Source organism: Dendrobium catenatum, unplaced genomic scaffold (genome assembly GCF_001605985.2).
Source record: "Dendrobium catenatum unplaced genomic scaffold, ASM160598v2 fragScaff_scaffold_675, whole genome shotgun sequence".
Taxonomy (NCBI): domain Eukaryota; kingdom Viridiplantae; phylum Streptophyta; class Magnoliopsida; order Asparagales; family Orchidaceae; genus Dendrobium; species Dendrobium catenatum.
Genome location: NW_021319137.1, coordinates 310645 through 332689, shown reverse-complemented (window position 1 = coordinate 332689; position 22045 = coordinate 310645). Strand labels below are relative to the sequence as shown.

The 22045-nt window shown below is 37.2% G+C and overlaps 1 protein-coding gene across 2 annotated transcripts in view; it reads right to left on the bottom strand.

The window, feature by feature from the left end:
* The window catches only part of LOC110108736 (mitochondrial inner membrane protease subunit 2), a 67383-nt gene that overhangs the window by 4203 nt on the left and 41135 nt on the right, over positions 1-22045 (bottom strand). For both annotated transcript variants that reach the window (XM_020839496.2, XM_020839497.2), the window contains exon 4: positions 1641-1824. In XM_020839496.2, the coding sequence (XP_020695155.1) occupies positions 1641-1824 (184 nt within the window). The remainder of the gene's footprint in view (positions 1-1640; positions 1825-22045) is intronic.

Sequence of the window (22045 nt, the reverse complement as noted above, 5' to 3'; positions counted from 1 at the left end):
TCTAGCTCACAAAGAGCCAAGTGCCTAGTCGAAAATATTACTAGGATCCATTCTCAAACAATCTTTTGCCAGTAAGGACTTGGTACGTGTCCTCTAACCGGCAGTTTCGCCACCAAATGGCACTGCTGGTAAACGGTTATGACCCAGGACCTCTGAACCGAGTGGTTTTGCTGTCAAATGGCATCACAAATACCGGTTATGGCCAGAGCCAATACGCTCTTTAATGACATCAAATCCTTAAGATATGAATCAATAGGATATGATCGATAGGGCACAAAGCCCTCTGTTAGCCAAGGTGGGTTCAAATTTGTCCCTTTAGACAAACATTCACCCCAGGTCTACAAGGTTCCCTTGGACGAAGCAACCCATGGCTGCCGACAAGGATCCTTCTGTCAGGTTGGGTCGACTACCTCCTCTGACTAAGTAGACCAGGGACCATGATGGCCCGGGACGACGGAACTATGTGATCTTGATCGGGTCCATCATCCATTTCCCCACCATCCACTTTAAGTTTAAAATGGTGCAATTTCTATTTTAAATAACAAAACCTACCAAACTCTTCAAATTCAAATCCATACCTATTACTGCTACTATATGCCAGATACCACGTATTCAATACGTATCTGATTGACGACTAGCCTTAATCGAAAGTTCTCTCTCATTATCGGGAGGGGTAATTAACTATAGGGGCCTGCGCCTATAGGAAACCAGAACTCAGATCATAAAGTCCTCACCAAATGAGGGCGAAATCTCTGGGTAGTGTCTTATCTACAAACCCATCTGCCTTCCAAAATTTACCCCGGAACTTATTCCGTTAAAACTCCCCCTCGCCAAATAAAAAGCTAATCAGTTGCGCGGCGGGGAGGCCGGGGCCGAATTTTCGGAGCCCACAATAAAATTATGTATAAGAGATTGTTACTTATTCATTTGAGCATATCTAAATTATCCATGTCATAAAAAAGCTTAAGCAAATTCTCTCTATTCGTCATCATTATTTGGTTTCCTTCAATTGAGTCTCATTTCATCATAATCTTAATAGTATGATTGTCCGGGTGAAACATCAAAGACAATGAAGAATAATGAGACAATAAGTTAGGAGGGATAGAATATGGATGATAATCAAGATAATAGTAACATTAAAAAAATGCATAATTAGTGAAAAATGAATCCACTCCTTGAGTATATTGTGAAGGTTATTCGAAGTTAGAACAGATTCATAAGGCATTTCAGAAAATATAAAAGAGGACCACTGAATTAAACATATTTTCATGCATAAAATGTGATACAAAATATTAAAGTGGATGTGCAAGAAAATTTCAATATGATATGGATAAACTTAAATGAATCTAGAGATTTAAACTTGGCCAGTCATAATACGCAAGATATGTTTTGATAAAAAATAATGAAATAGGATGGTATAGACAAATCAATTGTTGTTTCCAATGTCAGTTAAAGTCATGCGTTCTTGACAGAAAAAGCAAGAAAAATAAATAATATATTTTTTATTTTAAATATCCAGTGTAGCAAGAGTGGAGCTCTTTGACAGATCACAATAACAATTCATGCAATATGTAATTAATAATCACAAATGATTCCTATTGGAAAAATGTTAATTAAACCTCATAAATAACAAGAGGTACCTTTGGCTTCAAGGATTCATCATCCGACAACACCCAACATTGATCCTTCTCTAAAATAAATGGTTCATCTTTTTCATTTTTGGAGGCCATCTCATATCCTTCTACAGCAGCCAATCTTCTCACGAGGCAATCATTGGGCTTCTCAGGATCTTTCATTACAACAACATCTCCAATGAAGACTTGCCTATAACAAAAAGGAAGAATTTATGAAGAATAAAAAACTTTTCTAAAGAAGAAATGACACGCAAATCAAGCCCAATCATTTTGCAGAAGTTTCCTCAAAACAATTTCACTCAATATAACAAGTTTTCTTTGATGTACATTTCAATGTTTTGTTAGTGGTGGTTGCACTTATGGGATAGACTATCAAAATACTTATAGCCAACTCAATATAAGTTAGGCATCTTTTCTTAACCATAGATCTGGATAAGCCTCCACAATAACTCAACGTCAAAAATGCCTTTCTAAATGGAAACCTCAATGAAGAAGTTTACATGGAATCCCCTTCAAGCTTTATGAGTGCTATAACATCAAATCAGTTATGCAAATTGAAAGAAAAAAAATCCATTTATGAACTCAAATATTCAGAACGAATAATGTTTGACTAGGGAAGTGAGAAAAGCTCCGTTTTTCCTTGGGAAAAGACGGAATTTGAATTCCTTCTTCAAGCGATTTCAGCTCGTCTCCAATGACGTCGGAGGGTCGCCGGCAACCTTCAGCTGGTGGCTCCTTCAATGTGCGCCCACCCACAGCTCCATCTCGGAATGTCTCGACTGGTAGCAGGTTCGTCTCCTCCAGCCTTTGGGGATTTGGATTTTGATCATGACGCAAAATTGAAATTTAAGAAGGAACGTCCTCTGATTATAAACAGAGGAGGATTACTGAATGCAAATAAACAATTTGAAGTTTTAGGGAAGGGCAAGAACGTTTTGTTTGAAAGTTTTGTTAAAAATCAATCTTCGGCGGATGAAGTCAGGAATTCCAAAGTTTTTGTTAACGCTGATTTGGGTACGTCGTCTTCCCCCGTTTCAAAACTTGATTCTATCGGAAATGGGTTGGTCTGTGAAAATGAAGCTATTATGGAAGTGGATGCTGAGAAGTTTAAATTGAAGTCAAGCTAAAAATGTGGATGTTGAAGTTGATAAAAGGAAAATTGATGAATCTGCTGATACTGGTAGAGAATGTTATGGACCTTGGGTCCAAGTGAATTATGGGAAGAAGAATTTCAGAAATGCAAATTTCAAATTCAAGGAGAATCAGTTAACTAAAGGAGATGCTGTGAAGAGTTTTGAAGGACAATTAATCAAAGTTGCTGAGAAGATACCGAAATCTGTAAAGAATAATGCTGTTGCTGAGAAGGTTTCTGCTGTTGCGGAAAGTAACAAATCTGATGCTAGAGATGAAATGCCTGAAGTTGCTGAGAAGATCCTTAATGCTGAAAAGAAAAATCTGGAAGTTGCTGGACAGATTTTTAATGCTAATGTAAAGGGTAATTCAGAATTAAATTCTGAAACTCTGGGAGATCAAACCGAAGATTCAAGAGGTGTGAAGGATGAGGATGGAATTCAAAACTGTGGATCTTCAATCGTCTAATGTAATTGTAAATGGTATGGCTCTCAATTCAAATGGAATTTTTGTTAATGATAATAAATTTGATGTTTTAAATGCTATGAATGAGGAAGGGGAGATTGTTGGAATGGATGAATCTCCTAGAAAGTCAGTTAAGCATACTAAATGTTGTGATGACATAACAAATCCAGTTGTTATGATGAAAGTTGAGTTAAATAGTAATGAAGGGGGGTTCTACTATCATTAAAAAGAAAGGTGCTAACCAGTTGAAAGGATTGGGGCCAATTAAATTAGTTTCTAGAAGTAGAAGAGTAGATGGTGATATAAGGGAGAAAGTGGGGAACTCTTCCCCTCTTACCCAAAAGTGACCTCAATAGTATTCTAAAATTGTAGAGGAGCTAGAAAAAAAGAAAGCTTCTCTATATCTCAAGGAGGTGGTGAAAGACAATGATGTTTTTTTTTGGGTTATTGGAATCAAAATTGACCTGTATTGATAGTAGTGATGTTTGCTCTTTGATTGGTTCTGGTTGGGATTATTTTCAAGTTCCTTCGGAAGGATTGTTTGGAGGTATTGTGGTAATCTGGAAAAACAATTTGGTTACTTTCAGGGTATCGGAGTTCTCTTCTCAATTTATCATTGGTGATTTGGATGTTGCTAACAAAGGAAGATGGAGAGTAGCTACCATTTATGGTAGTAAAGATGTTTATAGAAGAAGGATCCTTTGGGAGAGGTTGGAAGCTTATGCTAGTATTGATTTTCCTATGGTAGTAGGTGGTGATTTCAACTGTCTACTTACTAAGGATGATAAAAGAGATGGAAGAAGATTTACTTTCTCCTTGGGTCCTAAAGAGATGAAAACATTCCTTACTTGCAATGACCTTCATGAGGTTAATTGTGTTGGCCTAAAATTTACATGGTGTAAAAATAAATCGGGTACTGATCGGATTCTTGAAAAGTTGGACAGATGCTTTGTGAATTCTTTGGCTCTAAGTTCTTCCCATTGTTTAGTGGTTAAGCACCTACCAAGAGTGGCATCGGATCATTGCCCCATTTTGTTAAATCTATTTGGAATTTGCCATTGAACAAAAAGATGTATTAAATTTGAAGACATATGGGCCTCAATTTTGGCCTCGGCTGCTGTGGTGAGAAAGTCATGGAATTTGAGAAGAGGTGGGAGCTTCTCTCAAATTCTTAATCAAAAGTTGAAGAGAGCTTTGAAATCTCTTTTTGATTGGAGTAGAGCCAAATTGAAATGCTTAAATCAATAAAAGGAGACACTAAAGTAAGAAATCTTGGAGCTTCAACTTAAAGAAGCAAATGATGGTTTACTCTCAAATGAAGACATTTGGTGCCTGAAGACTAAAATTAATGAGATGGACGATGGAGGGAGACTAACTCCATATTTTTTCAGTCCTTTGCAAGTGCTAGGAGAAATTCCAATTTTATCTTTAGTATAAAAAATTAAGATGGATGTATAATGGAGGACCAACACCATATTGAAGGAGTTCTGCTCAGTTTTGTCAATGGAAAATGGCATGAAAGGGATTATTCCTTGGATGGTTGGCCCAAACCGTGGAAATGTCTGGATGAGGAGGATAAAAAATAATTGAACAAATGTTTCTCTTTAGAAGAAGTGGAGAGTGTGATCAAGCAATCCGAGGGGTACATTGCATCGGGGAATGATGGCATATCATATTCCTTTATTAAAAGCTATTGGTCTATTATAAAAGAGGATTTCTGGAATGCTTTGAATCATTTTTTTTTTGTCACAGCTGAAATGTGTGAGAGTTGGAAAGAAACTCTTATTGTGCTGATTCCTAAAGTAACCCTTTGGCTCCATCTAATTATAAACCGATCAGCTTGTGCAGAATTATTTACAAAATAGCAGCCAAGGTTTTGCTGAATAATCTTTCTTGCATCATTCCAAAACTAATTTCTAATGAACAAGTTGCTTTTCTAAAGGGGAGATCTATTTCTGATCATGTACTCATAGCTCAAGAGATTTTTCATAAGTTCAGGCATTCAAAATCTTTTAAAGGTTTAGTCTCATTCAAAATTGACATGGAGAAAGCGTACGATTCCATGGGGTGGCCGACTCTGAGTAAAGCTTTGGAGTATTTTGGATTTCCTCCTTTCTTCTCCAAGTTAATCATGGATTGTGTTCAATATCCTTCCTTTTCATTGCTGATTAACAGGAATCAGACCGATTGGATAAAGGCTAGAAGTGGATTTCAGCAATGATGCCCTTTGTCTCCTTTTCATTTTACTCTTTGTTCGCATCTCATGTCTAATGTTTTTTTTGAAGATGATTCAATTCGTATCAAGGTTAGCCCAAATGGCCCAAAGATTTTGCATTTGCTTTATGCGGATGACATTATAATATTTTCGGATGCTAAGTTGAAGAATGTGAAGAAGATTAAATGTATTTTGAAGGCTTTTTGCGGATGGACTGGGCAAAAGGTAAATAAAAGCAAATCATGAATCTTATTTGGAAAATCTGTTAGAAGAAGGAAGAAGAATGTTATAACACATATAATGGGATTCAAATCAGTAAAAGAGTTTAATTATCTTAGAATCAAAGTTGCTTTGAGAAGACTAGTGAAGACGGACTTTCAATTTATCATTGACGAAGTGCTAAAAATGTTGAATACTTGGGGTGGCAAGTTCATTTCATTGGCGAGGAAGATCACCCTTATTAAAACGGTATTGCTCTCTTATCCGTCATTCCATTCTACACTTTCTATGATTCCAATGAGTATTTAAATGAAATTGACAAGCTATGTAGAAGTTTCATTTGGAACAAGATGAATGGTGGTTTAGGACTTCATTATGTGAATTGGAGTACAATGTGTGCACCCTTGGAGAATGGTGGCTGAGGTTTGCATTCATGTTCTAGCAAGGTTGGCCCTTTGAGAGCAAAACTTGTACGGAAATATGTTCAAGACAAAGAATCATTACTCCATAAAGCCTTATGTCCGAAATATGGTTCATTTTGGGATCATAGTGCTGGGAAGAAATCTAGCTCACCGGCCTGGAAGTTAATAAAGGATGGAGGAAAGTTTCTTAAACAGATTGTGAGATGCAAGATAGCAAATGGGGACTCTATTGATATCTTTAATGATATATGGATCATGGATAAGAGTTTAAACATGTGGCCAACGTTTGTGGCTCCTAAAGATTGCAATTTGGAATCAGTGATGTTAAGTTGTTTCATTTTGGAAGGAAGATGGAATATTGATGAATTAAATAAGAATTTTGGAAGTGAGCTGGTGGAGCTGATTAGCAAAGTTCAAATTGACTCAAATAACCAGGAAGACAAGTTGGAGCTTATTCAAGGAAATTATGGGAAATCTTTATCAGCAATGGCTGTATCGGCTATGGAGCAGAATTTTCAAGATTACAAATACTGGAAATGTTTGAAGAAGGCAAATCTTAATGCGAGGGTGGAGAACTTTTGGTGGAGGTTATTGAGTAATGCTTTACCTACCTTCCAATTCTTATCATATAGGAGATTGCAAATGAATAACTTATGTCCAAGAGGATGTAATGAAGTTGAAGATAGAGGGCATTTGGCGGTCAGTTGTAAGAAGCTTAAGGAGGTTATTCTTCTATTAAACAAATGGGGCTTTGGGATACCTCTTGTGACCTGTTTTGAAGATAGCTGAAATTGGATGACTACACATAATTCATTTTTGGTAAATTTATTTTGTAATGTTGTGTATTTTACTTGGAAGGGAAGGAATGATTTGGTCCATGGGAAAACTGAGAGGACAGCAATCTTTATAGCAATTGAATCGGTTAATCATGCAGCAATTTTGAATGCTTTTAAGGAGCTTAATTCGAGACAGTTGGCTGCCAATCAGCTCTCGCTGTTGGAAAAACTTGGCACCCTCCTCCACCCGATTGGATCAAAGTGAATGCAGATACATCCTTATTACCGTCTTACAAAGGTGGAGTAGGTGGTGTATTCAGAGATCACAAAGGAAGGTTTCTTTTGGCTTTTGGTAAAGCTTGTATTCACTGGGATATATCGTACTTGTAGCTTCTAGCTATAAAGTCATTAAAAGAGGTGATTAAAGATTGGATGTTGGAGTACAAAGACATAATTATTGAATGTGACAATGCAAATGTGATCCAGCTCATACAAAATTCATTTACAAGAGGTGGAGAAGAAGTAGAAGACATTTCTTTTGTTAGTTATTTTAATTATATGATTTTTAATTGTATAGAGAGGAGTGCTAATAAGTTAGCAGATTTATGTGCTAACTATGCTATCTTTTCTTCTTTTTGTTGGGAGGATATAGGGTCGAATAAGGTTCCTTCTTCCTTTGTGGAATTGTTAAAGGAGGAATCATTAGAAAGAACTTTGTAAGTTGTTATTTTCCGTTTTTAGTTATCAATGCATTTATTGCTTCTTCAAAAAAAAAGAATAATGTTTGACTGATTCACTAATGTGATTTTCCAACAAGCACACAAGCAGGCCTAAATCGATCACACCTTATTCCATAAATATGAAGATGATAAATCAATGATTTGAATTTTATATTTTGAAGACCTTGAGAATATCATCCTAACAATTAAAAACATTCCTAAAATATTTTCATTAATTAAAAAGTTTGTTGATGAATTTAAAATAAAAAAATTTGGCCCCTTAAGTCACTCCGTTAGAATGTAATTGGCTTGAAATAAAGCAGGCATTATTTATATCTCAAACGAAATATGTTTTTGATTTCTTGAATGAAACAAGGCTACTTGGGTGCAAACTAGTAGATACCTCTGTTGATCCTAATGTAACGACCAATGCACTAGCACACATGTTGACAAGTGTAGATATCAACTTTTTTGTTGTTTAGCTTGTCTACATAGAAGATACAAGGCTTGATATTGCTTTTTGCTATTAATATGTAAAGTCTTTTCATGCACACATCTTATGAAGAACATCTTGGTGTTCTATTATGGATCCTGAAGCATCTAAAAATAAGTCTAACGGTTATACTATTCTTCAAAAAGGAGGAATCTCGTAAAATTGAAGCATATACTTTGCATCCCTAACATTGTTTTCTTACAGCATACTGCTAACATTCTAACCAAGGGATTACCTAGATCTTCTTATGAAGAAAAGATAGGAAAGCTTGGATTATTTGATGTATACAATCCAGAGATAAAAGAGTTGTTGAAAAACCCTGCCTGCTGCTTATGATCTATGGGATCAATCCCTTCCACATTTGAATTTTATTCTATCCTGCTACACAAGATTCGTGGGATCTCTTCCCTATGGAGATATGCTTATTTATCTGCTTTAACTTTGGAAGGGAATGATTCTCCCATTGACTTACACTAACACTATTTGGGAAGTGCTAAATCACGTAGATTAAATTTTTTAAATGAAATTAATTCCCAGCAGTTGTCCTATCCAAATTGTGGGTTGTATTACTGTTTTTCTGCATTTCCCAATTTCATTATTTTATAGTACTTGGTTATTTATAGTAGTCTCTCCTATCATGGTAATGCACTTCCTACTTAGATATTTCCTAGTATTTTAAGATCAAATATAGAGGCCTTATCTCTTAAAGTGCTGGATAGAATATTGTTAATATAAGAACAAACTTTCAGCTGATGCAAAAAATGAAATTACTTTTCTTGTCTTCCTCTCCTCATTTCAAGAAGTATTTATATTCCCAAATTGTGTCAAAGATCTTTTCTCGAGATATTTAAACCACTAATTCGGAGAACCAGCTCTGATACTGTGGGCTCCGAAAATTCGGTCCCGGCCTCCCCGCCACGCTGATTTGCTTTTCTTTTAGGCGAGGGGAGTTTTAACGGATTAAGTTCCGAAGTAAATTTGGAAGGCAGATGGGTTTGTAGATAAGACACTACCCAGAGATTTCGCCCTCATTTTGCGAGGATTATGATCTGAGTTCTGGTTTCCTATAGGCGCAAGCCCCTATAGTTAATTACCCCTCCCAATCATGAGAGAGAACTTTCAATTAAGGCTAGTCATCAATCAGATACGTAGAATATACGTGTTATCTGGCATATAGTAGCAGCAATGGGCATACGAATTTTAAAAGTTTGGATTTGTGGAATTGAAGAGTTGGGTTTTTGGATTTTGGGTTGGAAGATTTAATATTTAAATAGAAATTGCGCCATCTCACACTTAAAGCGGATGGTGGGGGAATGGATGATAGACCCGATCAAGATCCCATGGTTTCGTCATCCCTGGCCATCATGGTCCCTAATCTACTTAGTCAGGGGAGGTACTCGACCCAACCTGACAGAAGGACCCTTGTCGGCAGCCATGGGTTGCTTCGTCCAAGGGGACCTTGTAGACCTGGGTTGGATATTTGCCTAAGAGGACAAATTAACTTGAATCCACCTTAGCTAACAGAGAGCTTTGTGCTCTATCGATCATATCCTATTAATTCATATCTCAAGGATTTGATGCCAATAAGGAACGTAACGGCGCTGGCCATAACCGGTATTTCGTGGTGCCAATTGGCGGCAAAATCACTCGGTTCAGAGGGCCCCGAGTCATAACCGTTCATCCTGCGGTGCCATTTGTCGGCGAACCGCCGGTCAGAGGACACGTACCACGTCCTTACTATCAGGAGACTGTTTTGAGAATGGATCCTAGTGATATTTTCGACTAGGCATTTGGCTCTTTGTGAGCTGAAATTATATTTAAATTTGTCCACCTCGGCAAACTGTTGCGGAGGATGGATGGATTTTGCTTTAAGCATTAATGGGTTTATTTCAATTTTAAATATTTTTGGAAGTTGGGATTTTGGATTTTTGGATTTTTATGGGTATTTTGGGTGGAGCTTTGGAATATTTGAAATGAACTTTGGATATTTGAAGACATTTGAAAATATTTGGGAATCCCTCCGGTTGAGATCTGCATTCAACACGACCATCATCGGGGTGTTTGGGGTAATTTCTCTTTTGTAGCTTGAACCTTGTCGACTCTATCTAGCAATCGACAGATGATCGAGTTTCATAGGCTTTGAGTCTTTATTAGTGAATTCTTTTTATTGCAGGTCTTTAAGGACTAATATGAATGCATTGAAATAAATACACCGGTCTCCACAATCGTGTATCTTGTTTGAAGGTTCGAACTCTATCGACTCCTATTGATCCGTATAGAAGGATCGGGTTCAAACAAGAATTCACTTATTGACCCGCGCAGCATCCCTAGACGTCACGTGTGTACCAATAACACGTTCGTCGAGGCCCATGCGGGTGTTTGGGGGCATTTTATAATTAAACCCTGTCTACTCCTTTTACCTACCTATGAGAATCGGGTTTAAATTTAATAACCCGTGCAGCATCCCTAGACATCATGTGTGTACCAATAATACGCTCGTCGGGGCCCTTGCGGGTATTTGATTACATTTACCCCCTTTTAGTGTACCTATGTGTATACAAACTATGGTGCACGTGCGGGGGTACTTTGAAAGTATTCATAGACGCCTTATGTCCGCTTGCATAGAAGTTACGGATCCGGTGGCATGGCGTTGTAGCTTCTGAATGGAATTGTTTACTGCTTTGCACAGGTAGACTATCGTGCACTACTTGTATAATTTATGCAGCTAGATTGTAGTGCACTAACGAATCTCCTGCCTTGTATTTATAGATTCTCATAGATAGATTGTTGTATGCATGATGAATTTTCACTGTAACTTATAAGCACTTGCACTTGATATAATTAATGTATCTTGCTCGTGGACAATAGACTGGGTGTACCACGAGTCTTCTACAGTGGCCCGTGGATACTTGCAATCGTTGTAGTTATATTGCATGTTGTTCGTATATGATATATGATATTTATAGTGGGGCTCCAATAGAAGCTCGCGGGAGCTCGTATCTGTCATGTACTTTGTTGTTGTATTTGGCTCATATAGCACATCTGCCGTAGCTACAAATGGGCAGGTAGATGTATTCATCCTAAGACTGAAGTTGACTAAAGGATACTACATTTACTATAGTATTTATGCATCTACCCATCAGTGGCATAGATACATCTGTCTTTGTAGAGAGATCGTATGTGTTGGAGATCTTTAATTCTTGCTTATAGAAGGATGATATATTTGACTAATGCTGAGTGATTATCAATTGTATGGACTATTTAGCATCCAATAAATATTAATCACTATCGCCTATAAGTGGACTACTATATGAGTGAGAACTCTTTCTATATTTGCTTGTAGTCAGCATTGTGGACTTGTATCATTGATTTTTACTTGTAATCAACTACATATATCCCTTCAATTTTCATCTCTTTGATTTTAGTTTATTTGTTTGCATACGGATGTTGATTGTGAAGGCACTATTATATTCATCACATACAAAATCCTTCCAGTAGCATTTGATTGCATGATATATCATCTTCTTTTTAACACTCCGGACCATTTGAATTTCATCGTTCATCACTTGCATTTGTTTGTAAATATTCATTTGAAGCTTCAACACAAGTCCCTTGTTCTGTTAATTAATGCTTCTCTAGATGATCGGAATTCATCAACTATTTCTTTCATATCAACTAGTGAGTTATTGTATTCTTAATGTCACCTTGGTGTTGAAAGTATTATTGTAGGCATCGCATTCATCCCTTCTTACATACAAGTTGATTGGTAGGGTCCAAGCCACATCTATTATGACCTTCTCGTTGCTAGCGAACAAGTTGTACTTACAAACATCTTGCCCCAAAGAGGGATTGCAATGTGTTCAAATATATGGTGATCTTAACATCATGGATCATTAACATTTGTTGTTCAGTAGAAGTGACAATTGCCTTAACATTATTATTGTGCCAACTTATAAGTCTTTTCTTAAACATCATATTTCATGAGGCTCATTCACTTTCATTTGTTCAATGTTGAATTTAGACCTCTTTGCAATCAAACTTGATTCAAGTCCAAGTCTTTGTAAGGGTTTAAGTCTTCTTGTCACTTGGAGCTTATTCTCATTTAGGTCCAAGTATTCATTAATCATTTGAATTCTAAAATATGTCTCCTGCAAATCAGCTTGGATTTAAGCTCTTGTTCAAACTGTTCACTTCTGTTCAATCCGGTTCAAGTTCATAAGTCCCCTGTAGTTCACTTGAGTTCAAGCCATTCTCTTGTTTCGTTTGCATTCAAGTTGGAGTTTTTATTGATTATTTAAGTTTGAATTAAGTCCCAATCAATGTCCAAGTAAAGCTCCAAATTGTCCCAAATACGACTTTATGTTTACCTGAAATTTCGGCAGCCTTCCGACGTCTCCCCTATTGAGGGGAAAAACTACGGAAAACTGGGCCTCCTGCCACGCTAGAGAAAAGCGTGCATGGTAGGCGCCCTCATACGAGGACACCGCGGCCATAATTTATTTATTCCCCACCACGCCATAGAAATGCGTGCATGAGTTTTTGGGCACCGGTTTTAAAATAAGCAATTTATATTAGACCCCGCTTCGCCGTAGGCATCGCACCGGTTTTCCTTCCCACCACGCTAGAGAAAAGCGTGCATGAGTTGGTTTTCAGGTCCGACACTAACGCAGAAAATGGGGTTTTGATTACCCACCCCGTCGCAAGCATCGCAACGAATTCCCTTCCCACCATGCTAGCGAAAAGCGTGCATGAGTTGGTCGTTCGCTGCGTTGCAAGCGTCGGGATGGGTTTTCAAAGGTTTAGCGTTTAGAAGTTATACCTTGGCGGCCGTCAGCGCGGATCGAGGTGAAAGGATTTTTTTTAAATTAATTATAATTAAATTTAATCATAATTAATTATAACTATTATTATTTAATTATGATTAAAAATCACGAATAGCGAGCTCCCAGTTGCTTCTTCTGATCAAAATGGAGTAATTTCCAATCCTAAGGAAGGGAAAGTCGGAAATGGAGCTAAGCCGAGCGGCAATGGGAGAGGCATCGGTTTGGCAAGGTAAGAGCTCTCTCTCTCTCTCTGTCTCTCTCTCTCTCTCTCTCTCTCTCTCTCTCTCTCTGTGAAGATAGGGAAGGAAGAGGCCGGTTTGGAGATCGGAAGAGAGGGTGATGGCAGCAGGAGGTCGGGAGCTCCATTGGCTAAGGCAGAGAGGGGAAGTGTCGTGGGAGAGGGAGGAGATCCCGTGTAGAACGAGCGAGGGCTTCGGTCGCGTTTTATAGAGGCGAATGGGGTAAGATTTGCGGGATCAGATGCGAACAACGCCGCGTCTACAGTGACATAGCGGGATTTCTTGCAAGTTTTGCGGAGAAGTGATGCAAACGACGCCGATTTTAGCCGGATTCACGGATCCAACGGTTTACAGATATATTTTTTTTGTTCCTTTTGGTTTTATATGCGGAGGTTAACAGATACCAATTGAAATTTTAATTTATGATTGTTAAATAACTTGAACTACAAAGACACACTAAGAGAGAGGTGAATTAGTGTTTTGAAAATTTTCATTTCAAAAATTCCCTCTTGAAAAACTTATATCAAATTCACAACTTAAAATTAAAAATAGGTTTTTTCAAGCAGAAGAAAATAACATGGTTTAAAATTGCGCAATAAAAGGCGCGCCTTGAGGCGCACCTTTAAGCCTCAAAGCCTACGCAATAAGTTAAGGTTTTGAGCCTTACGCCACAAGTTTAATGAGGCGCGCCATAAGGCACGCCTCGCCTCACATTTTTGAGGCGCCGCCTCTAAAAAAATTAACCTAAATTTTTTTTCCCAGTTTTGACCCCTAATTGCCGACGTAGAGTCCTGTTGCCTAGTGAGATGTCGACGTGGCATCAACATTTAAACACTGGTAAAGGTCGAATGTCAAACGCTGCGTTACGGTTTTCAAGTTCCAGCAAACGTTCCAACTTTCAAGCATTCACTCCGGAGCAATTCCAAGCATTCCCTCAGTTCCTTCTCAGATGTCGTCACCCACCAAGAAAAAGGTAATTTGTTGCCATGATTTCTATTCAGTTATGCGTATTTTATGGTTATGCTATGCGTAGGTGTTCAAGGTTTTGAAGTTCTTCATTTTTTTATGCTTATGTTATGCTTATGCGGTGCTTCTCGAAACTTTCTAAATATTTGATACTTTGATTCCATCGGGTTTTCTCTGTATTTAAGGTTTATTAATTTATGTTGAAATTTGATACATAAATCCTAACTAAATTTTAAGCACCGAGCACTCTATGCATATGTTATGCATACTCTACATGTATGTTGTGCGTACTATATGCGTATGTTATGCGTATACTGTGCGTGATAATTGCTTATGTTGTGCGTATATACTGTGTGATATTTTAAAACTTTTATTAATGTATTACACTATTATTCATTATGATATTCTTAAAAAATATTTAAGTAAGAGGAGGATAACTGATAATGAAGGAGTTGATTGGGTGACATTGGACTCTATAGGAGAGGAGGAAGATGAGAGAGCAGTTCATCATAATGATGATTCAAATGAAGACCCCCTTAGTGATGACTAATGAGTGATGACAGTGCTGATGACTAGTGAGTTCTTATGTGATATGTTAATGTCATTGCTATTTATCTTGTGCATTTTTATGTTTTATATATTATTTATTCATTAGTATATACTAAATAGTTTAAATTTATCATTTTATATTTATGCAATTTTTTGATTTTGAGGCTTACGCCTCAAATCTCCTTGAGGCTTACGCCTCGCCTCACGAATGAAAAATGCCTCAACACCCGATTGCACAATTTTAAACCTTGGAAAATAATAAAACAACTATATTTTCAGGATAATAATTTGCAAGGAAGTAAATAGCACTAACTAAAGTGTGGATAAATAAAAAAAACAAGCACACTAGAATTTTTGTAATGGTTTAGCTAACATGACCTATGTCCCGTGAGTACTGCACAAACTCTTTAGTGTCTCTCCTTTTGCCACCACAGCAAGGCGGAGAAGCCCTCACAAGAATCTATTCCACCCTTTGTGCAACTAAGAATAAAAAATCCCTTTCACCTTCCCCAATGCGGCGGAGCATCCGTGTAAAACCCGAAAACTATCAATCGAATGCGTCGCAAGCATTTCAATGCGCCGCGATGAAATTAGACGAATTTTGAAGTCATCGAAATTTGACTCAAATAGATTTATTAAATTCTACGTGAAATTTCGATCGAAATAGTATAAAGAACCTATACCTAATTTTGCATGAATTTAAAAATTAAAATCGTCAAATTTAGTTTAAGTAATATTTAGCCTTTTATACCCAAATTACCTTCATGATTCTTAAGAAAATTTTTAGTAGAAGGGGTACATGCGTAATTAGGCCATTATTTCCTTCCCTTAAGCCCTCATGCGCCTAAGGAACCAAACCATTCGGTCCCTTGCTCTTGTTCGTTCGGCCGCACACGTGAAAGGGGAGAGGAAGTCTATTGCTTGTGAAATCTGGTGGCAGCGGCGGGTTTTCTGGCGAGGTCTTGGGGGGAAATCAGAGGGGAAAGGCTAAAGAAGGAGGTAAGTTTCTCTTGCAAAGAAACACATTTTTTTCCTAGATTTCCTTAGGTTTAAATTTTAGGGTTTGCTCAAAGCTTAGGATTTTCAAAGAAGAATGATAGGGAATGATTTAGAGCATGATTCTAACCCTAATTCTAGTTTTCTTCCACAATTTTTGAGGATTTCAAAATTAGGGTTCTTTTTAAATTAAGTTTTTTTTTTTAAATGCTTTCACAACTAACATTCCTAATAGCCTTAGGAATGTTTCTTTTAAAGAAAAATTAACGTTTGACTAAAATTTTTATTTTTCTAACTTTTAAATTTGATGAAATCCAAAAAGTACTATATTTAATTATTAGTTTAGAGATAAGGGAAAGTTTTAAATACAATTATTATGAAAAAAGATGAAAAATTAAGTTTCAAATTTTAGGGTTTTGGATAAAACTGAATTTTATAATCATTTTAAGTTAAGTAAATTGTATGAATTAGAAAATGGAAAATGTGAGAAAATACAAAAAATTGAATTTTCCCTAAAGTTTTTGTAATTTAAAAAATCAGTTCTGTTCTTAATTTTGAGATTTTGAGCTAAGTTGTTAACTAATATTGTTCCTCGGAGTCTTGAGAGGGCTCTAACTAAGAGAATGAGATTTTGATAAAAAAATATTTTTCACTAATTTCAAAATTAATTTAATACGAAAAACAATTAGGTTTAATTATAATATAGGTTAGGAAAAATGATTTAAATTATAATTTGAAGGAAATATGAAAATTTTGGGTTCCTAAAATTTGGATTTTATTTAAATATGAAATTTGTATGTTAGAAAGTTCATTAATTGCTTAGGTAGAGTAATTAGGAAGGGAAATTTAGAGAATGAAAATATTTAATGAGAATATTGAAAAAGAGAATTTCTTATATATTAATTTAAATGTTTGTTTCTTTAGGTATTTAACCTAAGAAGAGATTAGTTCATGGAGGTTTGCATAGTGCTTACAGTAAGTGACAATTACAATCTAAATTTCATGTTCTTTCTCTTTTAAATATGTTTATGTTGCATTGTTATATTTCATGTTTAGAAAGAAAACTCTTTACATTAATCTTTAAGATGTTATTTGTGTCTTGAGCTGCCTATGGATGATTATGTTGCATTGTTACATTTTATGTTTAGATATAAAACTTTTCATATGCACAAAAGTTCATGTTGCTTTTTGTTATATTTCATGTTTAGATAGAAAACTCTTCATATGTACACAAGTTCACTTACATGCTTAATCAAATGCATTTTAGTGGATCAAATATATGTATGGTTGATATGTTAGATATGTTAAATCATCTTATGTTATGATATTAAAATGAAATGCAAGTTTGTGCATATTGAGGAGTATCAATACAGTGCACTTGCACAATACAGCTCTTCGGGGCAAAATGATGATGAATAATCAAATATAAGATTGTACCTAATCAGTACAATATGGGTACTCTGGTATGAATATTTATATATGATATCTATATTGTAAAGCAATATAAGAAAATTTGGAAGTCTATGTCTTTTAAATGTATTCATTTCATTTCATAAAAAGTTTATAGAATGTATTCATTAGCATTCCTATTGATTCCTCTACATTGCACATGAGTTTAGATGTAATTGTTATTTTTTGAGCATTAGCTCATTCCTTAATTTTGGAATATTTTAAGGAGATCCAGCTGCTAGGTGATGGCTGAAAGACCCTAGTTTACGTACAGTCGTAGAGGATCAGAGGACAGATTTTTAGTATATTTTTTCTTTACTTATTGTGTAAAAATGATTTTGTGGGTAAATGTTGATATAACAAACTTTTAACCACCATTTGTAAATCTTGTGAAATGTTTTGTTATAAGATTGGAAGTTGTTTTTAGAGGCGCTAATTATCCATTGAGTTATTTTAGATTCATATATTTCATGTTTTAATAATATTGAATTGTTATGTTCTAACGTTTAAGTCTGACATCTGTTCCCGCCTCGTCGATGTAGTCTCACTGAGCCAGATCATGACAAAAGTGGTATCAGAGAATAATAAGATATAGATCAGTATAAAGCATCATTAGAATGATTAATGAGTCAAAACTTATAGGGTGTATGTTTATTCAAAGATTATTGAATTGGAATATTTTAATTGTTGTAGGGCTATGAATCCGGAGCACGACGCCACTGATGACAACACAGATGGAAACACAGAGTATATTGGGTCATGTTGTTCCACCTATGGCACAACCTCCTGGTGGTAGCAACAGTGCTACCATAGACACGTTCACTCAGATGATGGCGGCTATGACGCATTTGATCCAACATTCGCATGAACAACCATAGTCTAGTTCCAGGAGTGAACCACCAATTGATAGGTATCTGAAGATTTTTCAGGACATGCAACCACCCCTTTTTATTGGAGCAGGAAAGCCAGTTGATTCTGAAAACTAGCTTATGAGAGTTGAGAAGATACAAGAGGGTATGCAATATCCAGCTGAGAGGAGGGTGGCTTTAGCTACTTTTGCCCTGGATGGAGAGGCGGAGCGATGGTGGAGATGATAGTTGATGAAGAAGATGCGTGGCAGGACAGCATCTCATATTTCATAGGAAGAATTTGTCAGTCTTGCAAGATTGATTTGTACCATCATCTGCGAGGAGACATATGCAGGATTGGTTGAGGGAGATCATATCGTTATGCAATATGAGGCAGAGTTCACTATGCTATCTCGTTATGCAGCTCAAGTCATTCCTAACACTGAGGAGAAATGTCATAGATTTCTATCAGGGTTGCGAGATGTGATTCGACAACCATTGATTCCGTTGGGTCTTGAAGATTACTCCATTTTGATTGAGAGGGCAAGAAGGATAGAGATCGATTATCTGAGTACACAGAAGCGTAGAGATTTCTTTCAGAAGAAGAAAGGTTTTGATAAGGTTAGGAGCTTCCAATCACATTCAGGAGGCCCTAGTATGAAGAAAGCCAAAACAGATAGTGATGGGAGTTCATCCAATATCAGAACTTGTGATAGATGTGGCAAAATGCATGGAGGGCATATGGCTAGGAATTGCCCGAGAGGTCCAAGGGAGGTGAGGTTTAGTGCTCCTTCACCACAGTAGAGTATTGGAAGACAGCCAATTATTGGCAAGCCTAGAACATGAAAGTCTTCTGCATCAGTACCTAGTCAGCCTGCTACAAGACCATCTGTTCAACCACGAGATTATGCTATCATGTAGTAAGAGGCCCAAAAATCTCCTGATGTGATCACAGGTATTATTCATGTTCAATGTCTACCTAGAAGAGTTCTTTTTGATACTAGAGCATCACATACATTCATTAGTCAGGAGTTTATTAAGGAGCATGCATTGAGTGTCCACACTATGCCCACTACACTATCAATTATCCTACCAGATGGGTCCAATATGGTTGCCTCAAGTGTATGTTTGCCACTACTTTCTATATGTGAGAGGGATTTTAATGTTGAATTGATTGTGTTACCGCTTTTGGAATTTGACATGATCCTAGGAATGCATTAGATGACTAGTCAGTTCATTTCTATTGATTGCAATAGGAAAGTAGTGAAGATCAAGATTGCTAGAGGGGAGAAGCTTGTATTCTAGGGTAATAGAGGTGTATCATTTATGATCATCTCATCTTAAAAATCTTGTAGCTTAATTTTGAAAGGGTATCAAAGCTTTCTAGCTCATGTAGGGGAAACTTCAAAGCAAGTGCCAGAGTTGAATAAGATTGTTGTAGTAAGGGAATTTCCTTATGTGTTCCCCGAGGTCTCACCTAGAATGCCTCATGTTAGAGAAATTGATTTCTTTAAGATCTTTTACCTAGTGTTGAGCCTATTTCAAAAGAACCCTATCGTATGGAAGTTAAGGAACTGCAAGAGCTCAAGTTTCAATTGCAAGAATTGCTGGAGAAGGGGTTTATTCGCCCAAGCACCTCACCATAGGGAGCACCTATTCTTTTTATAAAAAAGAAGGATGGTAGCATGCAACTATGCATTGATTACAAAGAGTTGAACAAGCTTACTATTAAGAATAAGTATCCCTAGCCTAGGATAGACGACTTGTTTGATCAAGTCGTAGTAGCCACAGTATTTTTCAAGATTGATTTGAGATCTGGCTATTATCAGTTAAAGATTAAGGAGGATATCCCTAAGACATCTTTTAGCACAAGGTATAGGCACTACAAATTCACAGTGTTACCTTTTGGGCTAACAAATGCCCCAACTATTTTTATGGATCTAATAAATCGGGTCTTTAAGCCAATGCTTGACAGTTTTGTCATCATCATCATAGATGACATTTTGATATATTCTTCTGATGAAGAGCATCATGCTAATCATCTTCAGGCTGTATTACAGACTTTAAGAGGCAATGAATTATATGTCAAGTTCACCAAGTGTGGGTTTTGGGTGAAGAGTGACCTTTCTGGGTCATTTGATTAATGGTGAAGGCATTACAGTTGATCAGCATAAGATGTAGACTATAGCTGAGTTGCCTAAACCTACAACTGTTACTAAGATACGAAGTTTTCTTGGGTTGTTAGCTATTATAGAAGATTGGTTGAAGGGTTCTTCAAGATTGCTGCACCATTGAGTAGATTGACTCAGAAAACACTGAGATTTGAGTGGAACAGTCAGTGTGAATAAGCATTTCAAAAGTTGATGACTCGCTTGATGACTGCATTAATCATCACCATTCCTTTAAGCACTGAAGGTTTTCAAATTTTCAGTGACGCGTCACTAAGGGGCTTAGGATGCGTCTTGATGCATCATGGAAAGGTAGCTGCCTATGCCTCTAGAAATTTGAAAAGTCATGAGAAAAACTATCCAATACATGATTTGAAACTTGTTGTAGTAGTCTTTGCTTTGAAGTTTTGGACTTTGGTGATTGTTTTTCTGATAATGGTTCAACTGTTAAACTTCACTTACAAAATGAATTGGAGAATTCAAAGAAGCTTCAGAATTAATTGGTGATCAAGGTCTTTGGTGGAAATGCTCCTTTTCCGATAATTAGTTCGGAATTAAGAAAGCAATGGTCCCAATTTGGTAAGTTCCATCTCACAATGCTTGGCATGGGTTGGGTTCTATGCTCATTTTATGAGTTTGAGCCTTTCGAATCAGTCTTCTCAAATGGGCCATGGTTCATTAATGGGCACATCAATGGAATTTACATGGTCGCCAACCTTTTCTCCTACCTCCTTAAAGGGTTTAACTGCTCCTCTTCGGATTAGGATGCCTAATCTCCCTTTACAATATTGGGATGAAATAAATGTTTGCAAAATTGCATCTATGGTTAGGAAGCCGTATTTGATAGATGGAAACATGTTTCAGTGGGAAAGAAGGGAATTTGGGAGGAATTGTGTTCACATCAAGTTGGTGCTAAATTGCCGCTAGGTGTTTGGGTGGAGGGAAGCTCTTAGAAATTCTTTCAGAGGATTAAATATGAAAGAATCCCCAACTTCTGCTTCAACTATGGTAAGAATGGGCACTTCAAGAAGGATAGTGTGGAGAATATAGTGGAGGCTAAGCTTGTTTCTAAACAACCTGAGAAGGTGGATAGTTTAGAAATTCCAACTGTGGTAAATAATGCCAAATCTGCTCATGAGGATGTGGTTGAAGGTGCTTGTGATGATAAAAAAGGATATGGTCCATGGATGCATGTAAACAATGGGAAAAAGAGGATTAAAAATCCTGTCATTAGGAGGTTTAATCCCTGTCCAGTGGAAGTTGCTGTGAGGAAGGAACCTAGATTGGTGAACCCAAAGGTAAAAGAAACTGAAGTCGTCAATGTTTCTAATGATGGAGGTGTTCTAGAGCCCGATCTGGGAGTTGCTGAAGTTAACCCTCGTCAGGATGTCCTTATGCAGAATCTCTGTTTAAAATTGCGTAATTAGAGGCGCGCCTAAGCTCGCCTTTGCGCAATTCCTCCCAAAAACACCTCATAACCTACACAATGGCGTACGCCTCACTGGGGCTGAGGCGCGCCTCAGAGGCGCAATTGCGCAACTCCTGGTGAGGCGTACGCCTCTCTGGGATAAGGCCCACTCACTTAAAATGAGCCCTTTTCTCTCCTTTTACCCGATAGCCTTCAGCAATACCCGACATTTCTCCCTCCCGCACGCTCCAGGTCGCGACTCAGAGTTCCCGCACGCCGTCGGCCTTGCTTCCCGCCGCTTCTCCCGCCGGCGCCGCCACTCTCTGGCGAAGTGGAAACTTCCGGCCGCCCTCTAGGAGTACTCCACATTGGATTTTAGGTATTTTTATTAAGTTTAGGGATATATTTTTCAAGTTTAAGAAAAACTAGGGTTTAGGTTTTTTTGATTTTTTTTTAGTGTATTTGGTTTTTTGCTTTAGGAGACATGGTTAGAGGTAAAGAAAAGACGAATACGTCATTGCGGAG